Raw genomic sequence first — 21,905 nt, forward strand, 5'->3', positions numbered from 1 at the left:
AATGGTGAAATAATTGCTACCAAATTAATTTCAAATGTATATGGTACTACGTGAATGATTATTGGAGAAGATAAAAGCTGGGTATTTAATTAAATATTAATTAGTTTTAATCAACGCAAAGTAGCTTGACTTATGACGCCTAAGGTCAGTATGTTTGGTGAATGTGCCTTTCAAAAAAAAAGTAAAAAAATATATATGTTAGACGAATATGCTTTCAAACAATATATATATATATTAGATGAATGTACCTTTCAAAAAAATAAAATAGAAACACATGTTACATGAATGAAGTTGTTGCACCTACAAGCTGATTATAAAGTAATCCTTATTATAAAATAATCTTGTTTTAAGAAATGATCTAACATGTTACCGGCAAAAGTCGGGTTTACATAACATTGTTATGTGGTCATTGTAGATACATACATTACCTTTGCCATTCATCTTCAACAACATTTTCACACACAAATGGAAGAAGTGAAGAACAAGCAGACCGTATTGAAGAGTTACGTTAATGGCTTCCCGAAGGAATCCGGCATGCTCCTCAATGCTTCCGCCACCATCAGCCTCAAGCTTCCAGAAGGTTCGAATGCGGTTCTCGTGAAGAACCTTTATCTCTCTTGCGATCCTTACTTGCGAATTCAGATGACCAAGGCTGAAGACAGTTACTTTCCACCCTTTGCTCTTGGTTCGGTCAGTAACTTCATCTTCATCATGCATTCGCATCGTATATTCTCCTTTCATAGTTATTTTCTAGTTATTGGGCATCTCTATAATTTCAAGTTTTTAACAACTTCAAAATGTTGTATATTTTTTAATATTTTATAGTATATTAGCATATTCAATTTCAATGCGGGTATACATGTACGAATAGTTTCGTGTAATTGAGCAAGTGCCACCTATAACCATCCCATCCCGTTGTCACGAAAATTCTTATAATTAAGCATATAACTAAATACACGCCCCAAATATTTCCGATTTTTCTATTGGGTTCGGGTTTTTCTGCTTGCGTTTTAATGTAATTTATATCATCTTGTAGCCTATAGTGGGACTTGGAGTAGCTAAAGTTATTGATTCTGGGCATTCAAACTTCAAGAAAGGTGTTTCGGGATTGACTGGATGGGAGGAATATAGCATTATCAGTTCGACCGACTTTTTACGCAAGATTGAAGATACTGATGTGCCTCTTTCTTATTATACAGGAATTCTTGGTATGTTATAATGTTCAATTTGATTTTGGTTGTACTAGACACTTGTAAATTAGACTATGTACAACCAAATAAACTTTATGTACAACCATAAGTTGCGTCTCTCATTCATTTCATATTCAACCTTTCTTATCAAGTAAATCTTCAATAATTTCTTCATCATATGAATGTCTTTACATATGAGACACCAAAAAATATAGTTTCGGATAATCCTGACTCGTTTTTCATTCAAGTATTGGATGAGCGTATTTTAGTGTTTAATTTAATTTCCGATTTTGTTTTACTTTCGGAGTGTTATTAGGCATTGCTGGTATCACTGCTTATGTTGGCTTCTTTGAGATTTGTGCTCCCAAGAAAGGCGAGTATGTCTTTGTTTCGGCAGCTGCGGGTGCAGTTGGTCAGCTCGTTGGGCAGTTTGCAAAGTTGTCGGGATGTTATGTCGTTGGGAGTGCGGGTACAAAAGAAAAGGTCGATTTGTTGAAGAATAAATATGGATTTGATGAAGCTTTTAATTACAAAGAAGAGCAAGATCTAAATGCAACTCTAAAAAGGTTAGCATGAGAATCCATGACTACAAGTTGAAAAATGGTTGGGTCATATTATTAATCTTTGGACTTTTTTTTGGACATTTGAAAAAAAAAAAGAAATATCAGTTTTAAAGTATTATCTAGTTTTTTGTTTGGAAAGTGTTATTCCTTAAACTTACACTTTGGACCATTTTTAATCCGTTTGATCTAACAACATTCTTTTGTATAATAATGTTAGGTACTTTCCAAATGGCATTGATATTTACTTTGAGAACGTCGGGGGAAAGATGTTGGAGGCGGTACTCTCAAATATGAGATTGAATGGTCGAATTTCAGTTTGCGGGATGATTTCACAATACAATCTAGAGCAAGAGGAGGGAGTACGCAACATGTTTTTGCTGGTCACGAAAAGTCTACGCGTGCAAGGTTTCCTAGTGGGTGATTACTATCACATGTATCCAAAGTATATGGAAATGATCATGCCTTTGATCAAACAAGGAAAGATTTCTTACACTGAAGATATTGTAGAAGGGCTTGAGAGTGCACCAGCGGCTTTCATTGGGATGTTTTATGGCAAAAATGTTGGGAAGCAACTGGTTGTTGTGGCTCGCGAATGAGTTGGCTTTGGCTATAGCCTATCTATATAAATATATGGTGTTGTTTTTAATAGTTAACAAGCATGAAGCATGTGTATTAAATATTCATTGAACTTGACTTTTTAGTATGTTTTCAAGTTCAAGTTTGGTTTATTTTTGTTATATACATGCAACTATTTTTATATTGATTTATAACATACTGTGTTATTTAGTCAATTTCATAATAATGCATAATATACTTTGTATGTAATTCTATATTTATTGCATTAATTTAAAGATTTTGTACTAGTACCAATATTACACTTATTTAGGCTCATAAACTCTATCAAGTTTAGTATATAAAACCTGGAAACGTTTATTTACATGAACAATTTTACAATACAAGAACATGAAGTACAAGTAAGTACATAAATTACACAAAACTATCTATTTAGGTTTAATATCACGTATAAAAAAAATCAATAATTCAACGATAATTGTGACAATGATAAACAACATAAAACTATTGTAGTAAAATAATATATTTTAAATAGTTAATGAATTGTGAGACTCTCCTAACATTGTTTGATTGCTCGATGGGCCTAGCATGATTCGAGGGTTTGTGCATTATCTATTTATCAAAAATGAAGAGAGAACAATGGCATGAGAGGCGAACGTGTTTATACATGGAAGTTCATACAAGTTGGTCACATCTTGATGAATATGTGGAGATATCCGCAACATTTTCTTAGGGGAAATGGTTTGAGGTAAATCATGGGTTTCAATTATATTAAAGGAAAATATCACACAAGTTCCTTTTAGTTCAACTAAAATTACAAACTATATTTTTTTAGTTTGATTTAAATTCATAAATAATCTTAAAGTAAAACATTTAGGTATAGATCATTACTAATTAAATTGAGTGTACGCGTAACATGCCATGTTGATGTATTAGTCAATTGATTTACAATTTTTTTTTTGATATTATATATTTTTTTTATATATGTATGGTTGGTTGAGTCTTACCGAAAAATGTTAGCAAATTCATTGTATTATTAAGCAAGTATTAATAATTTATAATATCCTTAAGTAAATGAGTAAATTGTTTTATTCGACTCATTAGCCCTTACTTGTTTTGACCCTGTTTATTTTGTTGTTCCAGAACTTTATAAACCCATCACTGTTTACAGTTCATGAGACACAATATTAGCATATGAAGAGATATGAACCTGCATTCGGGATGATTCCAGGTCAAACACACCATTTGGGGCAAGAAATACCCAGACCGTTGGACTGAAAACGACAAAGGAGAAGCCGGCAAACACATCCTCAATATGTATAGTACCTAACAACTATACATGGAAAGATAACCCAACCGGGAGATGCCTGTACAGAAGGTACACACAGAGACCATCGTATCAGACACAAACAACTTTGCAAAGAGGAGACACCCAACCTGCACAACGCGTCCCGCCAAATCGACCTCCACATTCCCACTATGCTAGTTATACAGGGAACAAAGAGGATTTTCTGACAACAACGTCTTGCCAAATAACATTCCATATCTTCGACTATAGATATGTGACATCTCCAAAAGATTTAGATATTCTTCACTCTCATATTTACTTATCTAGACTTTTATTTGTGAGAGGCGTCCGGCACCCCCACATCCAAACACCCCAAGGTGCCCCGTGAGTGTTTTCGACGCTTTGAGGGCGTTTTAGATGGAAAACCGTCCCACTACACACACACGGTCTTGTATAAAAATACTTATAGTGGAATCATCCCGACTAATGAATCAAGATTGTTTACCAAACTCCACCGTAATCACAACCTTGACTTCCACCAGTTGAATAAACTACGTGTCACGTAACGACTGAATAACACACACCTTCCATATATCAAATATCAATCAATCAATCAATCAAACCTCTTAATTTCATTAATAATCTTCATCTTCAATCACGCCTGTGACTCATAATAACCAAACCCTAACAATAAACACGCTCTCAAATTCATCATCTTCTTCTCTCTAATTATCAATCACCTCGCCGATAATTCTATGAGCCGTTATTTCCACCACCGTTCCGTCAAATTCCGCCGTTAATTAACGGAATCTCAACAACCGCCACACGACGGTTACCGTAGTAATTCATCAGTTATGCTGTCGTTACAGACCGATCCACGTCAGCAGCATCAGTTGCAGGCTGCTGCTAGGGTTTCGTATAACAACGAGCGTGGTGATGCTTCGTATTTACTGTCAACGGAGATTGTTCCGGCTTCGGAGAGTGGTAATTATAAGCTCTCACATGGATTGGACTCACGTGAAGGTTTGAATTAATGTTTTGATATTTGTTGATTTGTTTCTACGTGATTTGAGCTTAATTAGGGTTTTGGAGATGGTTTATTACAGGTACTGAAGAGATGTTGATGTCTGTGGCCCATCAGAGTTATAAGTCTGGGGATTTTAGACAGGCGTTGGATCATAGTAAGGCGGTTTATGATCGGAATCCTTTGAGATTGGATAATTTGCTTCTGCTAGGTGCTATTTATTATCAGGTTAGGTTATTGTTTGCTGCATAGTTTATTATTAGTTTCTGCATTTAGGGATTGACGTAACTCGGTTATTTCAGCTGCATGAGTTTGATTTGTGCATTGCGAAAAACGAAGAAGCTTTGCGGATTGATAGAAAGTTTGCGGAGTGCTTTGGGAATATGGCTAACGCGTGGAAGGTGATTTGCGGTTTTAGATTTTATGACGTGTTTATTGTTTATGTGGTTTGAGCGTGGTGAAACTGAGCGATGTGTTTTGATTTTACAGGAAAAGGGGAATATTGATGTTGCTATCCGTTACTATTTAGTTGCTATTGAGGTATGTTATGTTATAAGCGTATTTGAATTTATAAGTTTTACATGGGAATTAATGGCTACCCATATTACTTGCATTTCAAATAAATCCAGAAGGAACTTCTAATAATATACAACTATACAAGGGGAGAAATAAAGCATAAAAGTTTACGTTTTTCTAGTTATAATATGTGCCCTTAAAGAGGAAGTTTAATAAATGAATGATATTTTAATCACTACCAAGCACTTAAAAAATCAAAAGAATGAAGCATTTAAAGAAAAATGCGAAAAACAAGCACTTTGTAAACAAAATCTTCGTGCATCCACCCATAATGGTTTTACATACTATGTATTGCTACTTGAAGTACAAGTCATCGGTTATGAATCAGTGAAAGGTGGCGTGCATGGATGTGATGATGTGTCATCATGCTCTTTAATTCAAAACGTTTATTAAAACCGCATTTCATTTTGTTTCTATGTGTTTCTTTTAACCTTTTTTGTTGCGTCAACTCACATCAACTATGACTGATGCATCATGCAGCTTCGTCCAAATTTTGCGGATGCGTGGTCGAACCTGGGAAGTGCATACATGAGGAAAGGAAGACTTACTGAAGCTGCTCAATGCTGTCGGCAGGCTCTTTCATTAAACCCTCATTTGGTAGATTTTTGGCCTTCGTTTTTCTATGTATGTATAAACACACAATTACTCGAAAGGGTATGTGAGGTTTCGTTTATTATTATGCTTCTGTAGGTTGATGCTCACAGCAACCTTGGGAACTTAATGAAAGCTCAAGGACTGGTGCAAGAAGTAAGAAATATCTAATTTCATCTCATTGGCTATTATATCACAAGTCATAACTTGGAGGAGTTAAAACACTTACTTGAAATCGTTCATGCCATCCATTTTCAGTCACCTATCTTTATTCACCGACTCAAAACCTGACAAGATTCCACCGTTTTTATTCATACCCTAGAAATGTTACATCATCATGTAGTGTCAACTGTTGTCTATGTTGGAATACCGTATGCCCGAGACACATAATTAGGTTAATGTGGCTAGCCGTGTTTGATCCAAGTCGGGTCATACTCAATAACGAGTTAGACACACACCAATTATGTATTTGTTGAGATATAATCTATAAAACAAATACAGAACACGACACATTCAGAAATCGGGTTTCTGAATAATTACTTGAAAGTGTTAAATAAATTAATTGGTTAATTTATTTATTCAAATAATTATTATTGGAATGATTATTTAGACATGTGTTCTTTTATAAAATGGTTTATAAAAGATGGGGTGTTTATATATTTTATAAAGTATAAAATATATCATTTAAACATGAGTCACACACACACTCCATACACTTGGTCAAAGTTGGTAAAGTTTTGTTGGAGATTGAGTAAAGTTTACTTGACCAAAAATGAACCTAACCATAGATTTGATTGAGATATGATCTCATATATATAAGAATGGTTCAACACACTTTCAAAGATATACCACTCTCTTTCCTTCTTGTTTTTGGTTCGGCCGAAGTCAAGAAACAAAAGAGGTTCGAGTCTTGGTTTCTCGTGTTCAAGCTTCCTAACATAGCTCGGTGTGTGTTGGAGGCTCGGGGTATCTTCCGTTTGAGGATTTTCCCTTTGAAAGTCTAGCATCAACATCATCATCTTCTTCAACCATCAACTACATCTCTTAAGGAGTTAAGAATGTAAGTTTTACAAGCTTTGATAGTTTAGTTTTTCCGTATTATTTGATCCTTAGTCTCGGGTTTCTAATCTTAAGATTAATGGTAATCTTGAAACAAGAATAAAGGGTTATTCATAGATTAACACACATATGAACTTGTAATATATATATGGATATATGTACATAAAGTTTATAGATAATCACGCTTCCGCCTTTTAATGACTAGTTAAATGATTAACTAAGTCTAAAATATCCATAGAAACCCAACAAAATGGTATCAGAGCCGGGATACGGGAAACTAAGCTTCGGGTTTTCGGTTTTATATTTTCCCCTTGAAAGATTTTATACAAAAAATTAACATGCATGATTTTTTTTTTTGTATTTAATCTTGTTATATTTTTGGCTTTGTTCAAAAAAAAAATAAATAAATAAAACCGAGCTATTGGGCCGAAGCCCACTTCTTTTGGTTAATGGGTTAACCGAAAAAAGGGAAGAAAGTTAAATGGGCCGAAGCCCATGAGACTTTCTTATGGGCCGAAGCCCAAGAACAAGTTATTGGGTCATGCCCAAATGGGTTGGGCTAGGCCCGATAAGGTCAAGGGGTTTTGGAACGGGATCCTAAAACATAACGGGTTATGTTTGTTATTTATTAAAACTAGACCGAGCCGTAGACCAAAATGGATGTTTGTTTGTGGTTGATGATTGTAATTGTAATTAATTATTCAAGTTTCGGTTTGTAATAATTAATTAGGGGCAGTTTTGTAATTTTGTAATTATTTATTCATATGGGAATGTAATAAATAGATTATTTGTAATATCTTTATTTTATAGAATTAAAAATGTATTAGGACATTTGGTTTTGTAAAATTAAAGAAGATTGCAAAATTGGAAGTTTGGGCCTTATTGGGCCGGGTATGGTGATAATGGGCCTCACAAGCCCATTAAGGGGATTCAAGCCCAAAAGGACCTAAGCCCACCAATTGAGCCCAAATGGAAGCTTATGGAAGCTAAGGCCCAAGTTCAAGCCCAATGGATTACAACGGGGTTGAAGAAGATGTTTGACGCATTTGGATGCGGGATCAAGTGGGAGCTACAACATCCATGTGTCGTGTGTCCCTTAGGATCGGACCTAAGACACACACTTGTTTCGGCTAACAAGTGTGGTCTAACTTAGTGGCTCGTGTCTAGTATAATTGTGTATGCTTGTTAATTGATTGTTTGATTATGTGGTTGTTAGATATTAGGATATCAACTTCGTCACATAGAATTAATTAACAAAGCATAAAACGGGTTCTAACAATTATCGGTAATCACGTGACACGTAGTTTAATAAAATGGATTTATTAACTAGCCGTCTCACGCCCATAATAAAATGGTTTTATTATAAATTAGAATTTTGAAAATGGTTTCAAAATAATCATGTTACTAAATGCATGTTAGAACATGATTTAAAGTTTTACAACTAGAATTATTAAAACTAAAAATCCCTTTTAAAATTAAGGATAACACGTTAAACACCATCCTTTTGTATAACGCTTAACATATTAGTAAGTTCTTAGTGGGAAAAATGTCACCTAACCGCGTAGAGTAAATTAATATGTTGAGGTAATATTGGCATATAAATGGGAAAAAGGTCACTTAACCATTTGTATGTTGATATTACAAGTTGATACAAGTAGGACGACTTAAATTAGAACCATGTGAAGAGGGTCACCCAAGCATGGGGTTTAATAGGTGTTGATGGGATAAACATGCCGACACGAAATATGATTTCGAACCGGTCCCATAAACTCTAGAAGTTGCAAAAGGGTTTGCAATTGTTATGAATAACTACCTTGATAAACCGACAATGGGAAAAAGGTCACCTAACCGGAGTCGGGTTTATCGTTGGATTCTAGATTTTAATTATTAATTATATTTGGTATATATAAAAGGGTATTAATAATTAAAATAAGTAAAACACTAAAATGAACTTAATTAAAATTCTGCAGATGGCCGCACACGTCGACGACAACATAATCCCTAACGTCCAAAATGTATCTCTCCGATCTATTCTCGCTAAAGACCGTCTTAACCACAATAACTTTTCGGATTGGTTCCGAAATTTAAGGATTGTTCTAAAACAAGAAAAATTATATCATGTTTTGGAAACCCCTATCCCCAACGAACCGGAAGAGGGAAGTGAGGTCGAATACATGAATTGGGTCCAACACACGGAAGATTCCATTCAAGTGTCATGCCTCATGTTGGCGACTATGGTTCCCGAAATCCAAAAGGATTTCGAAAACCATAATGCGTCGACATGATTACTCAACTTAAGGAAATGTTCCTTAAGCAATCGAGGGTTGAAAGGTTCGAAACGGTTCGAGCCTTGCATGCATGTAGAATGGATGATAATCAACCAGTTTCAACTTATGTACTTAAGATGAAAAGTTACATTGATCGCCTCGCCAAGCTCAATTGTCCCATCTCAAAAGAGTTAGCAACGGATTTGATCCTTAACTCTTTGTCGAAAAGGTTCGACACTTTCGTGTTAAATTATAACATGAACGGGTGGGACAAAAACATTGGAGAACTTCACTCAATGCTTAAAACAGCCGAGGCGAGCATGGGTAAAAGGGTTTTACCCGTGTTTGCGATCAATGAAGGTGGATCCAAGAATCGATCTCAGCCCAATCCTAAGGCTAAGGTAGCAAAAAGAAAGGGTCCTCCTGTGCATCTTAAGGGTAAGGGCAAGGCACCGGTTATGGCAAAGAAACAAAAGGTTGTGGAACCGAGGGGTCATAAGGATGATCCTTGTTTTGGTTGTGGGGAGACCGGACATTGGAAACGCAATTGCCCGGTCTACCTAAAGGAGCTAAGAGACAAGAGGAATGCGGGGCATGCCTCGGGTAATGTCTTTATGATTAATATTGAGCTAAATCTTATTTCTTCTAACACATGGGTATTGGATACTGGATGTGGAACTCACATTTGCAATTGGTTGCAGGGGTTCAAAAGGAATGAAGACTTAAAGAAGGGCGAAGTGAGTCTTTTCATGGGCAACGGTGCAAGGGTGCACGTGGTCGCTAGAGGAGACTTCACTTTATCGCTTCCAAGTGGTTTGGAAGTTGTTTTGAGGAATGTTTTGTATGCTCCTAGTTTGACTAGGAACATTATTTCCGTGCACCTTCTTAGACAATGTAATTTTGACTTTAAATTTGTAAAATCAGAAATGCATGTATCATCTAATGGTATCTCTTTTATTTTAAAGCTGTACCAAACAACGGTATTTATGAATTGGTTCATGATAATACCTCAAATAGCTCATTATATCAAACTTCCACCAAAAGACTCAAAAAGGATTTGAGTGATTCCTACATTTGGCATTGTCGCCTTGGACACATAAACAAGAATCGTGTAAATACTTTCCAAAAGAATGGTCTTTTGAAAACAAACGAGTTAGGTTCGTTTGATGAGTGTGAATCTTGTATTCAAGGCAAGATGACCAAAGAGCCTTTCAAAGGTACAAATGAAAGGGCTAAGGACTTGTTAGGTATCATACATACGGATGTATGCGGACCTCTCAAGCCCACTAGTAGGAATAGTGAAAGGTACTTCATTACCTTTACCGACGATTTTAGTCGATATGGGTATGTGTATCTAATGAAACACAAACATGAAGCCTTTGAAATGTTTAAGGAATTTCAAAATGAAGTACAAAATCAGCTCGACCGAACAATCAAGGTACTCCGCTCCGATAGAGGAGGCGAATACCTAAGTGATGCTTTTCAAAGTCATCTTAGAGATTGTGGAATTGTTTCACAGCTCACTCCTCCTGGTACTCCTCAACATAACGGAGTATCCGAGAGGAGGAATCGAACACTGTTGGACATGGTTCGATCAATGATGGCACGAAGCTCACTACCACCATCATTTTGGGGATATGCACTACTTACAGCAGCTCGTATTTTGAATATGGACCCGACCAAAAAGGTGGATCGAACACCCTATGAAGTGTGGCATGGAAAGGTTCCATCCCTTTCATATTTAAAGGTATGGGGATGCAAAGTTTATGTTAAACGTGACACCCCAAATAAGCTTGAGGCTCGATCCATCAAGTGTATCTTCATAGGATACCCAAAGGATGATATAGGATATATATTCTATGATCCTAGTGAACAAAGAGTGTTTGTTTCACGCAAAGGATACTTCTTAGAAACTAAGTTCCTTATGGAAGGACCTAGTGAAAAGAGAGTGGAACTTGAAGAGGTTCAAGAATCACTGGATGATACACAGTTGGTCGATACTAGCTTTCAACACGAGGATGTTGAAGGTGATCAAATGGTTGATCATACACACGTTGCTCGCAGATATAGTAGGGTTAGTCAACCTCCCGAGAGATATGGATTTCTCGTGGATGGTTGCTACTTGGTCGATTCGGATGAACCGATCTCCTACAAAGATGCTATGTCACAACCTGATTGTGAAAAATGGCTTGAAGCCATGAGCGCCGAGATGCAATCCATGCACGATAACCAAGTTTGGGAATTGGTTGATCGTCCACTTAACTCCAAACTGGTTGGATGTAAGTGGGTCTTCAAGAAGAAGACCGATATGCATGGAAATCTAGATACTTACAAAGCACGACTTGTAGCAAAAGGTTTCACACAAACTCAAGGGATTGATTATGATGAAACCTTCTCGCCGGTCGCGATGCTTAAGTCGATCAGGATATTATTTGCCATTGCAGCTCATTTTGATTATGAGATATGGCAGATGGATGTCAAGACCGCTTTTCTTAATGGATATCTTGAGGAAGATGTCCATATGGTTCAGCCTGAAGGTTTTGTCGATCCATCTAATCCTGACAAAGTATGTAAGTTAAGGAAATCAATCTACGGGTTGAAACAAGCATCACGGATGTGGAATCATCGTTTTAATGAAGAAATCAAAGCGTTTGGCTTCGTCCAAAACGGTGATGAGGCGTGTGTGTATAAATGGGCTAGTGGGAGTATAGTCATGTTCCTTATTTTGTATGTCGATGATATACTTTTATTTGGAAATGATATACCAAGTATGGAAAGCGTTAAAGCGTGGTTAAGTAGTCGTTTCTCAATTAAGGATCTTGGAGAAGCGACATATATCTTGGGAATAAAGGTCTATAGGGATAGACAAAGGAAATTGATCGGACTCAATCAAAGTGCATACATTGATAAAATCCTGAAAAGGTTCAGGATGGAAAACTCTAAGAAAGTTTTGGTACCTATTCCTAGAGGAACCGTGTTAAGCTCATCCCAAAGTCCTAGCTCTAAGGAAGAGCAGGATAGGATGAAGCATGTTCCTTATGCTTCGGCAATAGGATCTATTATGTATGCAATGATGTGCACTAGACCGGACGTCTCGTATGCTTTAAGCATAACGAGTAGATACCAGCACAACCCAGGTGACAGTCATTGGATGGCTGTCAAGAATATATTAAAATACCTTAGAAGGACTAAGGATATGTTTTTAATATATGGGTCTGGTGAGGAGGAACTCATCGTAAAGGGTTACGTGGATGCGAGTTTCCAAAATGACCGAGATGATTCTCGGTCACAGTCGGGATATGTCTTCATTTTGAATGGAGGCGCTGTCTCTTGGAAGAGTTCGAAGCAGGATGTTGTCGCGTTATCCACTACAGAATCTGAGTACATCGCCGCTTTAATGGCAGCCCAAGAGGCTGCATGGATGAAAAAGTTCATCATGGATCTAGGGATTATCTCTACCATTCAGGAGCCCCTAGAGATATTCTGTGACAATGAGGGTGCTATTGCACAGATCAAGGAGCCTCGTGCTCATCAGAAAACGAGGCACATTGAGCGCAGATTCAACTACATAAGGGATGAAGTTGAAAAGGGAAAGATATGTATTCATAAAGTTCATACCGATCAAAATATTGCGGACCCACTCACGAAGCTCCTCGATAGGCCAAAGCATGAGGGTCATGTTTGTGCATTAGGACTTCGGTATTCTAGTGAGTGGATTTAATCTGTGTTTAGTGTTTGTATAAGAACGAATGTAATGGGTATCTCATGAAAATTAATTATGTTTTAATTATTCAATGAGTTATGTTCTATATTTGCATGTTTAATCCATGAATGACTTATGTTGTTCTAAACATCCGTAGTCGATCATACTTGTGGGAACAAGTATGAAGGTAAGACTATTATGAACCCGGATTGGTTGATATTCATGTGATGAATATAGGGCATATGTTTGCCACCAAAGTTCATAGATATTTGTGGGATACAAATATTGGACTGACCCGCTCTCAAGGATCACTGCATAGAGTTATTGTAACTGATCATAAGTAATCCTTGAGTAAAGGCGAGTATCATTGTGTCCTTTGACCTAAGATGCATATTGGATCTGGTTTTTCATCAAGTCAGATAACTTGACTCTCTTCTTTGTTATTTCGGTAACACGATAACGTGTAAGAAAGAGCTCAGATATCATACGAGATGTCAACAAGGGTGTATGCAGTCAAGATGGGATTTGTTCCTCTTACGTGTTGAGAGTTTAGATGTCTAAGGCCTGTTAAGTTAAATCATTGAGAGAATGATCACTCTGTGTCTCTTCGATTTGACAGGACATCTAGTAACAAAGGGATGTAATGATAAGACTTACCTATATCATATCAAGTATGGACTTGAAGGGGATGATGTTATTGAATGGCACTTAGTCAAACACACTAGGGATGGTGACCTGTTGTTAGGCGGTATTCACCATTAGCATTAACTTCCCATGAGTCTCGTGCAAGTGGGAGATTGTTGGAATACCGTATGCCCGAGACACATAATTAGGTTAATGTGGCTAGCCGTGTTTGATCCAAGTCGGGTCATACCCAATAACGAGTTAGACACACACCAATTATGTATTTGTTGAGATATAATCTATAAAACAAATACAGAACACGACACATTCAGAAATCGGGTTTCTGAATAATTACTTGAAAGTGTTAAATAAATTAATTGGTTAATTTATTTATTCAAATAATTATTATTGGAATGATTATTTAGACATGTGTTCTTTTATAAAATGGTTTATAAAAGATGGGGTGTTTATATATTTTATAAAGTATAAAATATATCATTTAAACATGAGTCACACACACACTCCATACACTTGGTCAAAGTTGGTAAAGTTTTGTTGGAGATTGAGTAAAGTTTACTTGACCAAAAATGAACCTAACCATAGATTTGATTGAGATATGATCTCATATATATAAGAATGGTTCAACACACTTTCAAAGATATACCACTCTCTTTCCTTCTTGTTTTTGGTTCGGCCGAAGTCAAGAAACAAAAGAGGTTCGAGTCTTGGTTTCTCGTGTTCAAGCTTCCTAACATAGCTCGGTGTGTGTTGGAGGCTCGGGGTATCTTCCGTTTGAGGATTTTCCCTTTGAAAGTCTAGCATCAACATCATCATCTTCTTCAACCATCAACTACATCTCTTAAGGAGTTAAGAATGTAAGTTTTACAAGCTTTGATAGTTTAGTTTTTCCGTATTATTTGATCCTTAGTCTCGGGTTTCTAATCTTAAGATTAATGGTAATCTTGAAACAAGAATAAAGGGTTATTCATAGATTAACACACATATGAACTTGTAATATATATATGGATATATGTACATAAACTAGATAATCACGCTTCCACCTTTTAATGACTAGTGAAATGATTAACTAAGTCTAAAATATCCATTGAAACCCAACAGTTTAGACTTCAGAGCTTTTAGAGAACTGATCATTTTGTTCATAGCTGAGTTGTAGGTTGTTTTGTTTGTCTATTCACTGCATCTTTGTGTGTAAATATAAAGACCAATTGGGCATTTTTTTATCATCATTATGGTGAGTTCCTTTGTTGCTCCTTGCAATATACCTAGAAGTATTTTTTGAACAGGCATACAATTGCTACGTGGAGGCACTGCGTATACAACCAACTTTTGCCATTGCCTGGTCTAATCTTGCTGGCCTTTTCATGGAGTCTGGCGATCTTAGTAGGGCACTTCAGTATTACAAGGTTTGCACTTCTTTGTTTACCTACACAGTTTATCGTATGTAACTTTTTGTTGTAATATTTGAATCTACTTTCAATGTTGTTGTCGCTTTCAGGAGGTGGTCAAGCTGAAACCAACATTTGCTGATGCCTATTTGAATTTGGGGAATGTATACAAGGTGAAGTTTCTGTGGTTTTCATTATAACATTTCCAGTTCTGAATTCTGATGAAGATGTTTGCTAAAATAACTGTCATATTGCATTTCACAGGCATTGGGATTGGCTGCTGAAGCTATTGTCTGTTATCAACGAGCGCTTCAGTCCAAACCAGATTATGCTATGGCTTTTGGTGAGCACCGGTCTTCTATTTTGTCTCTACTTTCTATATTCACTAAATATTTATCTTTATTTGTATTTTCATGCTATTTCAGGGAATCTAGCAAGCATATATTATGAGCAAGGCAACTTGGACATAGCAATTAGCCACTACAGGCAGGCAATCACTTATGATACTGGATTTTTGGAGGCTTATAACAATCTGGTTAGTTTGTTTTCTTCTCCAACTTTTACTCATATTTATCTAAAAATGCAACATTTCTTTTTGTTAAATAGGGTAATGCACTTAAGGATGCTGGCAAAGTTGAGGAAGCCATTCATTGCTATCGTGTAGGTTATGCTTTTTATTGGCTTCAAGTATCATACTTCTTTTTTCTTACATTGATTTGATTTTCTTTTAAATTTCAGCAATGCCTCTCTCTGCAACCTAGCCATCCTCAGGCACTCACTAACCTTGGGAATATATACATGGAATGGTACATTGTGACTATTCATATCTGTTAGTTATATCATAGATGTGATTCTTAAGTAGAAATTTTATAAAAGTGGCGGTAAGGATTCACACAAGAGTAATTATTTGGTATTCAGGAACATGATGAGTGCCGCTGCTCAATGTTACAAGGCAACTTTGTCTGTAACCACAGGGTTGTCTGCTCCCTTCAACAATCTTGCAATAATATACAAGCAGCAGGTAGTTTAGGTTATTGTCTGTTAATATGTGCATATAAAGTGTTACCTGAGACCTGATATGGCATATGGAATTGAGCAACAGGGTAATCATGCTGATGCCATATCTTGCTAAAATGAAGTTCTCCGGATTGACCCGTTGGCAGCTGATGGTCTTGTTAACCGTGGAAACACTTACAAAGAGATAGGGAGAGTGAATGAAGCAATTCAAGATTATTCACATGCTAATGCTATCCGTCCAAACATGGCAGAAGCTCATGTGAATCTGGCTTCAGCTTACAAAGACAGGTATTTAGAATGTTGAGACATATATCAGCTAGGTTATGTTAATGTATGATCACATTTTAACCTGTGATTGTGGAAATTCTAGTGGGCTTGTGGAAGCAGCTATTAAAAGCTACAGGCAAGCATTGGCTATACGCCCTGATTTCCCTGAGGCCACTTGTAATCTGTTGCACACCTTACAGGTACGGGCTTAAATTTTCCAATATATTTTGACTCATGTCTCTACCATTGTATCTCATTCTATTTCATTTCTGAACTTTCTGTTACATTTCCCTAGTGTGTGTGTGACTGGGATGACAGAAAGAGAATGTTTATTGAAGTAGACAGTATTCTTCGAAGGCAGATCAAGGTATGGTACAAAATTTTCTTGAAGTTATCATGTATACATAGGCTTGTAAACGAATCGAACGAACACTAACAGAGTATGTTCGTGTTCATTTCACTTTAACCGAAAAAATGACACATGAAAAATTAAGCAAACATGGTTTTCTTGCTTATGTTCGCTTGTTAAGAAAATGTGCGTGTTCGTTTGTTAATCGTATAAACAAACGGTTCACAAACGTAAACAAACACAAACAAACAAAACATACCTGAACATAAAATATCGAACATAACCGAGCAAATATCAAGTAAAAGTAAACGTGAACATCAATATGTTGGGCCTAAATATTTACTAAAACTAGACTAAATTGTGAGAGGTGATATTTTAATTTCATAAAACTAATAAAAATTTACTAAAACTAGACTAAACTCTGAGAGGTGATATTTTAATTTCATAAAACTAACTAAGCTGTAATGGGCGTAAACAATTTAAATGAGTATATAAACGAACGAACTTGAACATACATAAACTAACGAACATTAATGAATGTAAATGAATGAATGTAAACAAACGCTCATGAACATAAGTGATGAATAAACAAGACATGTGCTTTTGTCCGTTTTGTTAAACGAACGTAAAAAGTTTATGTTTCTTCGTTTATTAATAAATGAATTTTCTGCCGAACGGTTCACTGCACATTCATTCAGAAAGTTCACTGTTCTTTGCATGTTGGTGAATAAAAGTGATTGTTATTTTCTTTCAGACATCAGTTATTCCAAGTGTGTAACCTTTCCATGCAATCGCATACCCGCTTGATCCACTTCTTGCACTTGAAATCAGGTACATACTTGGTTTATATGGGCTAATATGTGTAACATTTCTGGTTCGAATTTATTGTTTTGATTATCATTTTTATTTTTCCTTTGTAGCCGGAAGTATGCAGCACACTGTTCTGTTATAGCAAGTCGGTTTTCTCTTCCTGCTTTCAACCATCCTTCTCCTTTAAAAATAAAGAGTACAGGGGCTAACAAGCGCCTTAGAATCGGGTAAATGTTTTGACATGAATAAATATCTTGTTATGCTAAGAACATGTTTGTTAACTAGAGCATTAATACATTAATTTTGTTGTAGATATGTGAGCAGCGATTTTGGAAACCACCCTCTGTCTCATCTAATGGGCTCAGTATTTGGCATGCACGACAGACAAAACATGGAGGTTTTTGTTGATTTCGATGTTATATTGATTAAAGTTCTGGTTTGCCAGATGTTACAAATTATAGTATTTAGGTCTTTTGCTATGCTTTGAGTCCAAACGATGGTAGCGAATGGCGGATCCGTATCCAATCCGAAGCAGAGCACTTTATTGATGTGTCAGCTATGACGTCTGATATGATTGCTCGTCTAATAAATGAAGATCAGATACAGATCCTTATCAACCTCAATGGTTATACCAAGGTTTGCATACCATATTTAAAAAGATATTAATATGGACAATGTAAAAACCATGGTGTTCATATTTGTTGCTACAGGGGGCTACAAATGAAATTTTTGCCATGCAACCTGCACCTATCCAGGTGTCATACATGGGATTTCCTGGGACAACTGGGGCCAACTATATACAGTATCTTGTCACTGATGAGGTCAGCAAGTTTCTCTTTTAGTACCATGTAATTATGCATAGATCATCTTTTTGTTAATACTAATATGTTGCAACATCTATTGACAGTTTGTCTCGCCACTCAAGTATGCCCATATTTACTCAGAGAAACTTGTGCATGTTCCTCATTGCTACTTTGTGAACGACTACAAGCAGGTAATTTGAATTTCACATTGACACATTGATTACTGTGAGACACTTGTCACCACTAATTTTATGAACTAAAAACTTTTTAGAAAAATCTTGATGTACTCGATCCAAACTGTCGGCCGAAGTGGTCTGCATACGGGTTGCCAGAAGATGTTTGTTTTTCAAGCAACTTACAGATATGTTTGTTTTAGGTGCAATATTCTGAAGCGTGTTCCAAACAGTGCACTTTGGCTGCTCAGATTCCCAGCTGCTGGCGAGATGAGACTTCGTGCTTGTATGTGTTATCTTGTATAATTCATTTCCTTCTATGAGGCTTTTAAATGGGTTCGGGTTTAAACCAGTAACATTCTTCTAACCTGTATCATGTTTGTCCCATGTAGATGCTGCTGCACAAGGTGTTAAGCCAGACCAGATTATTTTCACAGACGTTGCTATGAAAAATGAACACATCAGACGTTGTGCTCTTGCCGATCTCTGTCTTGACACGTAACGTCCTTCACACCTTTATATACATATATAACCTTTCCTTTCCACACACACCACACGACACACTTATGAACCACCAATGTATGACACGTTTGTGTGGTCTCCAACTTCATTCTTGACAAGAATGCATATAGTTTTTTTATATTTAAGATTTACTTTAGATTTATTCTAAAACGGTAGAACAGTGCAGGTGCATATAGATTGTCTAAATATACATAGATTGTATGGAAATGTGAATTTTTATGTCTAAATATACATGTGCATATAGATTGTATCGGGCATGATATACCTAAAAAAATATATTTTGGAGGAGATAAATCAAAGAGTGGAAAAAGGAAATATACCATTTTTTTCAGTTTTACCACTTTTATTGAAGCGTTATGTATGCATGTTTATCTGGTTTTCACGGTTCTAAACATATATATATGGAAGCGTTATGTATGTGTGTTTAATGTTTATTTTGGAGGGGACATTCAATGTAGAATAGTTATGAAGCTGTTAGACCAAGTTGTAATTTGTCAAGGACTTCGGAGCACATATAAGTTTTTATACTATTCCCATCTTAATAATATAAGTGTTTATATGATTCTCACTGTCTTAGTAGAAGTGTTTATACGATTCTCACCTTACATGGTTCTCGTGGTCTTTTTGCTTGCTAAAAGAAAAATGTTCTATTTTTTTAGTGAACATTTTGCTATATACAACAGTTGGTGAGTTTATCTGTCTGTTTGTGGTGAAACAAGCCACTATGCAATGGTGACTCTTCCCCTGGAGAAAATGGCTACTAGAGTTGCTGGTTCACTCTGTCTGGCTACTGGACTTGGGGAGGAGATGATTGTCAACAGGTCAGCATTTCATCTATGTTATTAACTTATTATCATTACTGTCATTATTAAATTCTTTTTCAAGTTTTGATTATTTTGACTTCTGACTGTTGACATGAAGCATGCAAGAGTATGAAGACATGGCAGTAAACTTAGCTTTAAATCCAGCCAAGCTTCAAGATCTTACAAACAGACTCAAGAAGTCTCGACTCACCTATCCTTTGTTTGATACATCACGATGGGTAAGTCAACTTATGTTTCTCCATGGTCAACTCTCTTGACATCTCCACTTCAATTTTGGTGATGAATGTACTGGTTAGAAATCTAGAACGAGCTTACCTTAAGATGTGGAATCTGTACTGTGGTGGTCAACAAGCACAACACTTTAAAGTCAAAGAAAACGACTCCGAATACCCATATGATCACTAATGTATTTACTATTTTACTATCGAGACGTTGAAGTATTATGCCTGGTATGATTAAAGATTTTATATTATTATGGATCATTGATCTATGTTGGTTTTGTTTTCAAACATATGATATGTTTATGTGCATGTTTGTTAAAGCAAAACATTGTACTCCTAGCTATTACTAGGACACTGCGAGATTGTATGATCAATACAATCGACTAGCAATTACAACACTGTCCATAACCAGTGGAACAGACCCGACTTGTAGTCATGCCAAATATGTAATAACAGTTTATTTAGTGGTCAAATTTTCTCTCAAGAGACCCCACATTATTTTCGGGTCATTTTACAGTCCCAAACATCTCAACACCTAATTACTACAACCGACTTCACCAAAAGTCGGATTATGATTACGATTTCAGACCAAAACCGACCCATACACACTTCTACTGAACGCGTGGTGGCACACCATTTGTCGGCGTGAATTTCAGCAACTGTTTGGAGTGAAGCCACGGGTTCACTTCCACAACCGCCTGAAACACCTTCGGATCATCGCTATTACCCGAAATAGTTTCGATTTTCAAGTAATACTTCATCCCAGTCAGCCACCACTTGCTTCTCGGCCTCCACGACCCGAGAAAACGTAAAATCCTCATCACCGTTAGTCCTCGCCTCGCTCCGCCTCTGGCGATTATACTCCTCCACTGAATACCGCCCCATCGCTTGAATCTCCTTGTTTGTTTCGACATCGGGTATCTTTGTCCTCCCTCCTAACCTTCCAGTAGCCGTAGAACTTGAAATCGATACCAGAATCACAATTGAGAAGGTGATAACAACCATTGAGAGGTTTGCCATGGTGATAATGTGAATATGTGAAGTGTGTTTCACTTTTTGTGAAAGTGATCCAGTGCATGGTTATATATATAGATGAATTAGGTGATGGACACGTGGCTTGTAGTGACGAAGTGGCAAGGTATATGGCTACCACGTTTTGAAGGCATTTTGGAGAACACGACAAATAATGTCAGTAAGTTTTTGTCAATTATCGTAGGAGTTTAATTTATTGGGTTTATTTGTTCGATGGTTTATGTTTATCCAATAAATAGATCATGCATGGGCGGTAATTACCATCACTACATAAGATTAAACACGTGTTGGATCGGTTATAATCATTTATCTAACTGCTTTCTCTTTAATAGTGTTTGGAATTATGGAATTGTCCTCGAGTGAGTATTTTTAAAACGGGATGTCAATCATCTGTATTGAATTTAATGTTTCATGTTGGACTCGCTAACATTATTACTGAGGAAGTCTATCACTGAAAAAAAAAAAAAAAAACCAATTGAGTCCAGTTTTAAACTTACCTTAAAAGATTCCAAAATTTAATCATTACTCATTCAATTAAACTAGACACTCAATTGCATTTATTTATCTTAAAAAGTATTAAAATGGTTAAAGGTGATAGGATGCATGGTTGTGTCTTTTTATCACAATCCGCATTTTTGAAACACTATAACATGTTGGCTGGTGTTCTAAGTTCTAACAATAAACCAACTAATTTCTTGGACAAAAGAATTTAAAAGCAACTTTGTATTTTCTTTTTAGGTCGAATTTGAGAAAGCATACGATACTGTATACATACTAAATTGGGATTTTTTTTATCACGGATGGGAAACATATGGGTTTTCTGAAAATTCGGACGACGAAATGTTTAAAATTTTTTTGTCCATTTGTACTAACCTTGATCGATTTTTCTAATACTGTTTCAACTATTTATTGGATAAATGCTAAAAATCACAAAGTTTGAATTATTGTAAGGCTATTTTGTGGAATAATTAGCAAGAGCTAGTTGTTGTATCATGTCACTGCTACGTAGGATAACCAACTATC

General features: G+C 36.3%; 1 protein-coding gene and 2 pseudogenes across 2 annotated transcripts; 2 read left to right on the top strand and 1 right to left on the bottom strand.

Moving 5' to 3' along the window:
- Positions 1-238: 238 nt before the first annotated feature.
- Positions 239-2,366, top strand: LOC143607778 (2-alkenal reductase (NADP(+)-dependent)-like). The gene is made up of 4 exons (XM_077083098.1): positions 239-690; positions 1,037-1,208; positions 1,507-1,756; positions 1,971-2,366. Exons 1-4 carry the CDS (start codon positions 466-468, stop codon positions 2,347-2,349), a joined length of 1,026 nt encoding a protein of 341 aa, XP_076939213.1. The 5' UTR covers positions 239-465; the 3' UTR covers positions 2,350-2,366.
- Positions 2,367-4,255: 1,889 nt separating this feature from the next.
- LOC143607777 (putative UDP-N-acetylglucosamine--peptide N-acetylglucosaminyltransferase SEC) lies at positions 4,256-18,939 on the top strand (annotated as a pseudogene). The gene is made up of 24 exons (XR_013149051.1): positions 4,256-4,637; positions 4,721-4,866; positions 4,941-5,039; positions 5,128-5,178; positions 5,695-5,811; positions 5,905-5,961; positions 14,763-14,882; positions 14,975-15,037; positions 15,129-15,207; positions 15,290-15,399; positions 15,471-15,524; positions 15,603-15,670; positions 15,783-15,885; positions 15,967-16,169; positions 16,252-16,348; positions 16,444-16,515; positions 17,252-17,328; positions 17,418-17,534; positions 17,620-17,704; positions 17,776-17,943; positions 18,018-18,128; positions 18,215-18,301; positions 18,382-18,569; positions 18,676-18,939. The product of XR_013149051.1 is annotated as a putative UDP-N-acetylglucosamine--peptide N-acetylglucosaminyltransferase SEC (transcript).
- A 1,410-nt stretch (positions 18,940-20,349) lies between these two features.
- Positions 20,350-20,893, bottom strand: LOC143607776 (cysteine proteinase inhibitor B pseudogene; annotated as a pseudogene).
- Positions 20,894-21,905: the final 1,012 nt, after the last annotated feature.

This window comes from Bidens hawaiensis, unplaced genomic scaffold (genome assembly GCF_021521415.1).
Source record: "Bidens hawaiensis isolate Kalapana, Puna unplaced genomic scaffold, B.hawaiensis_p1.1 tig00086531_1, whole genome shotgun sequence".
Lineage (NCBI taxonomy): Eukaryota > Viridiplantae > Streptophyta > Magnoliopsida > Asterales > Asteraceae > Bidens > Bidens hawaiensis.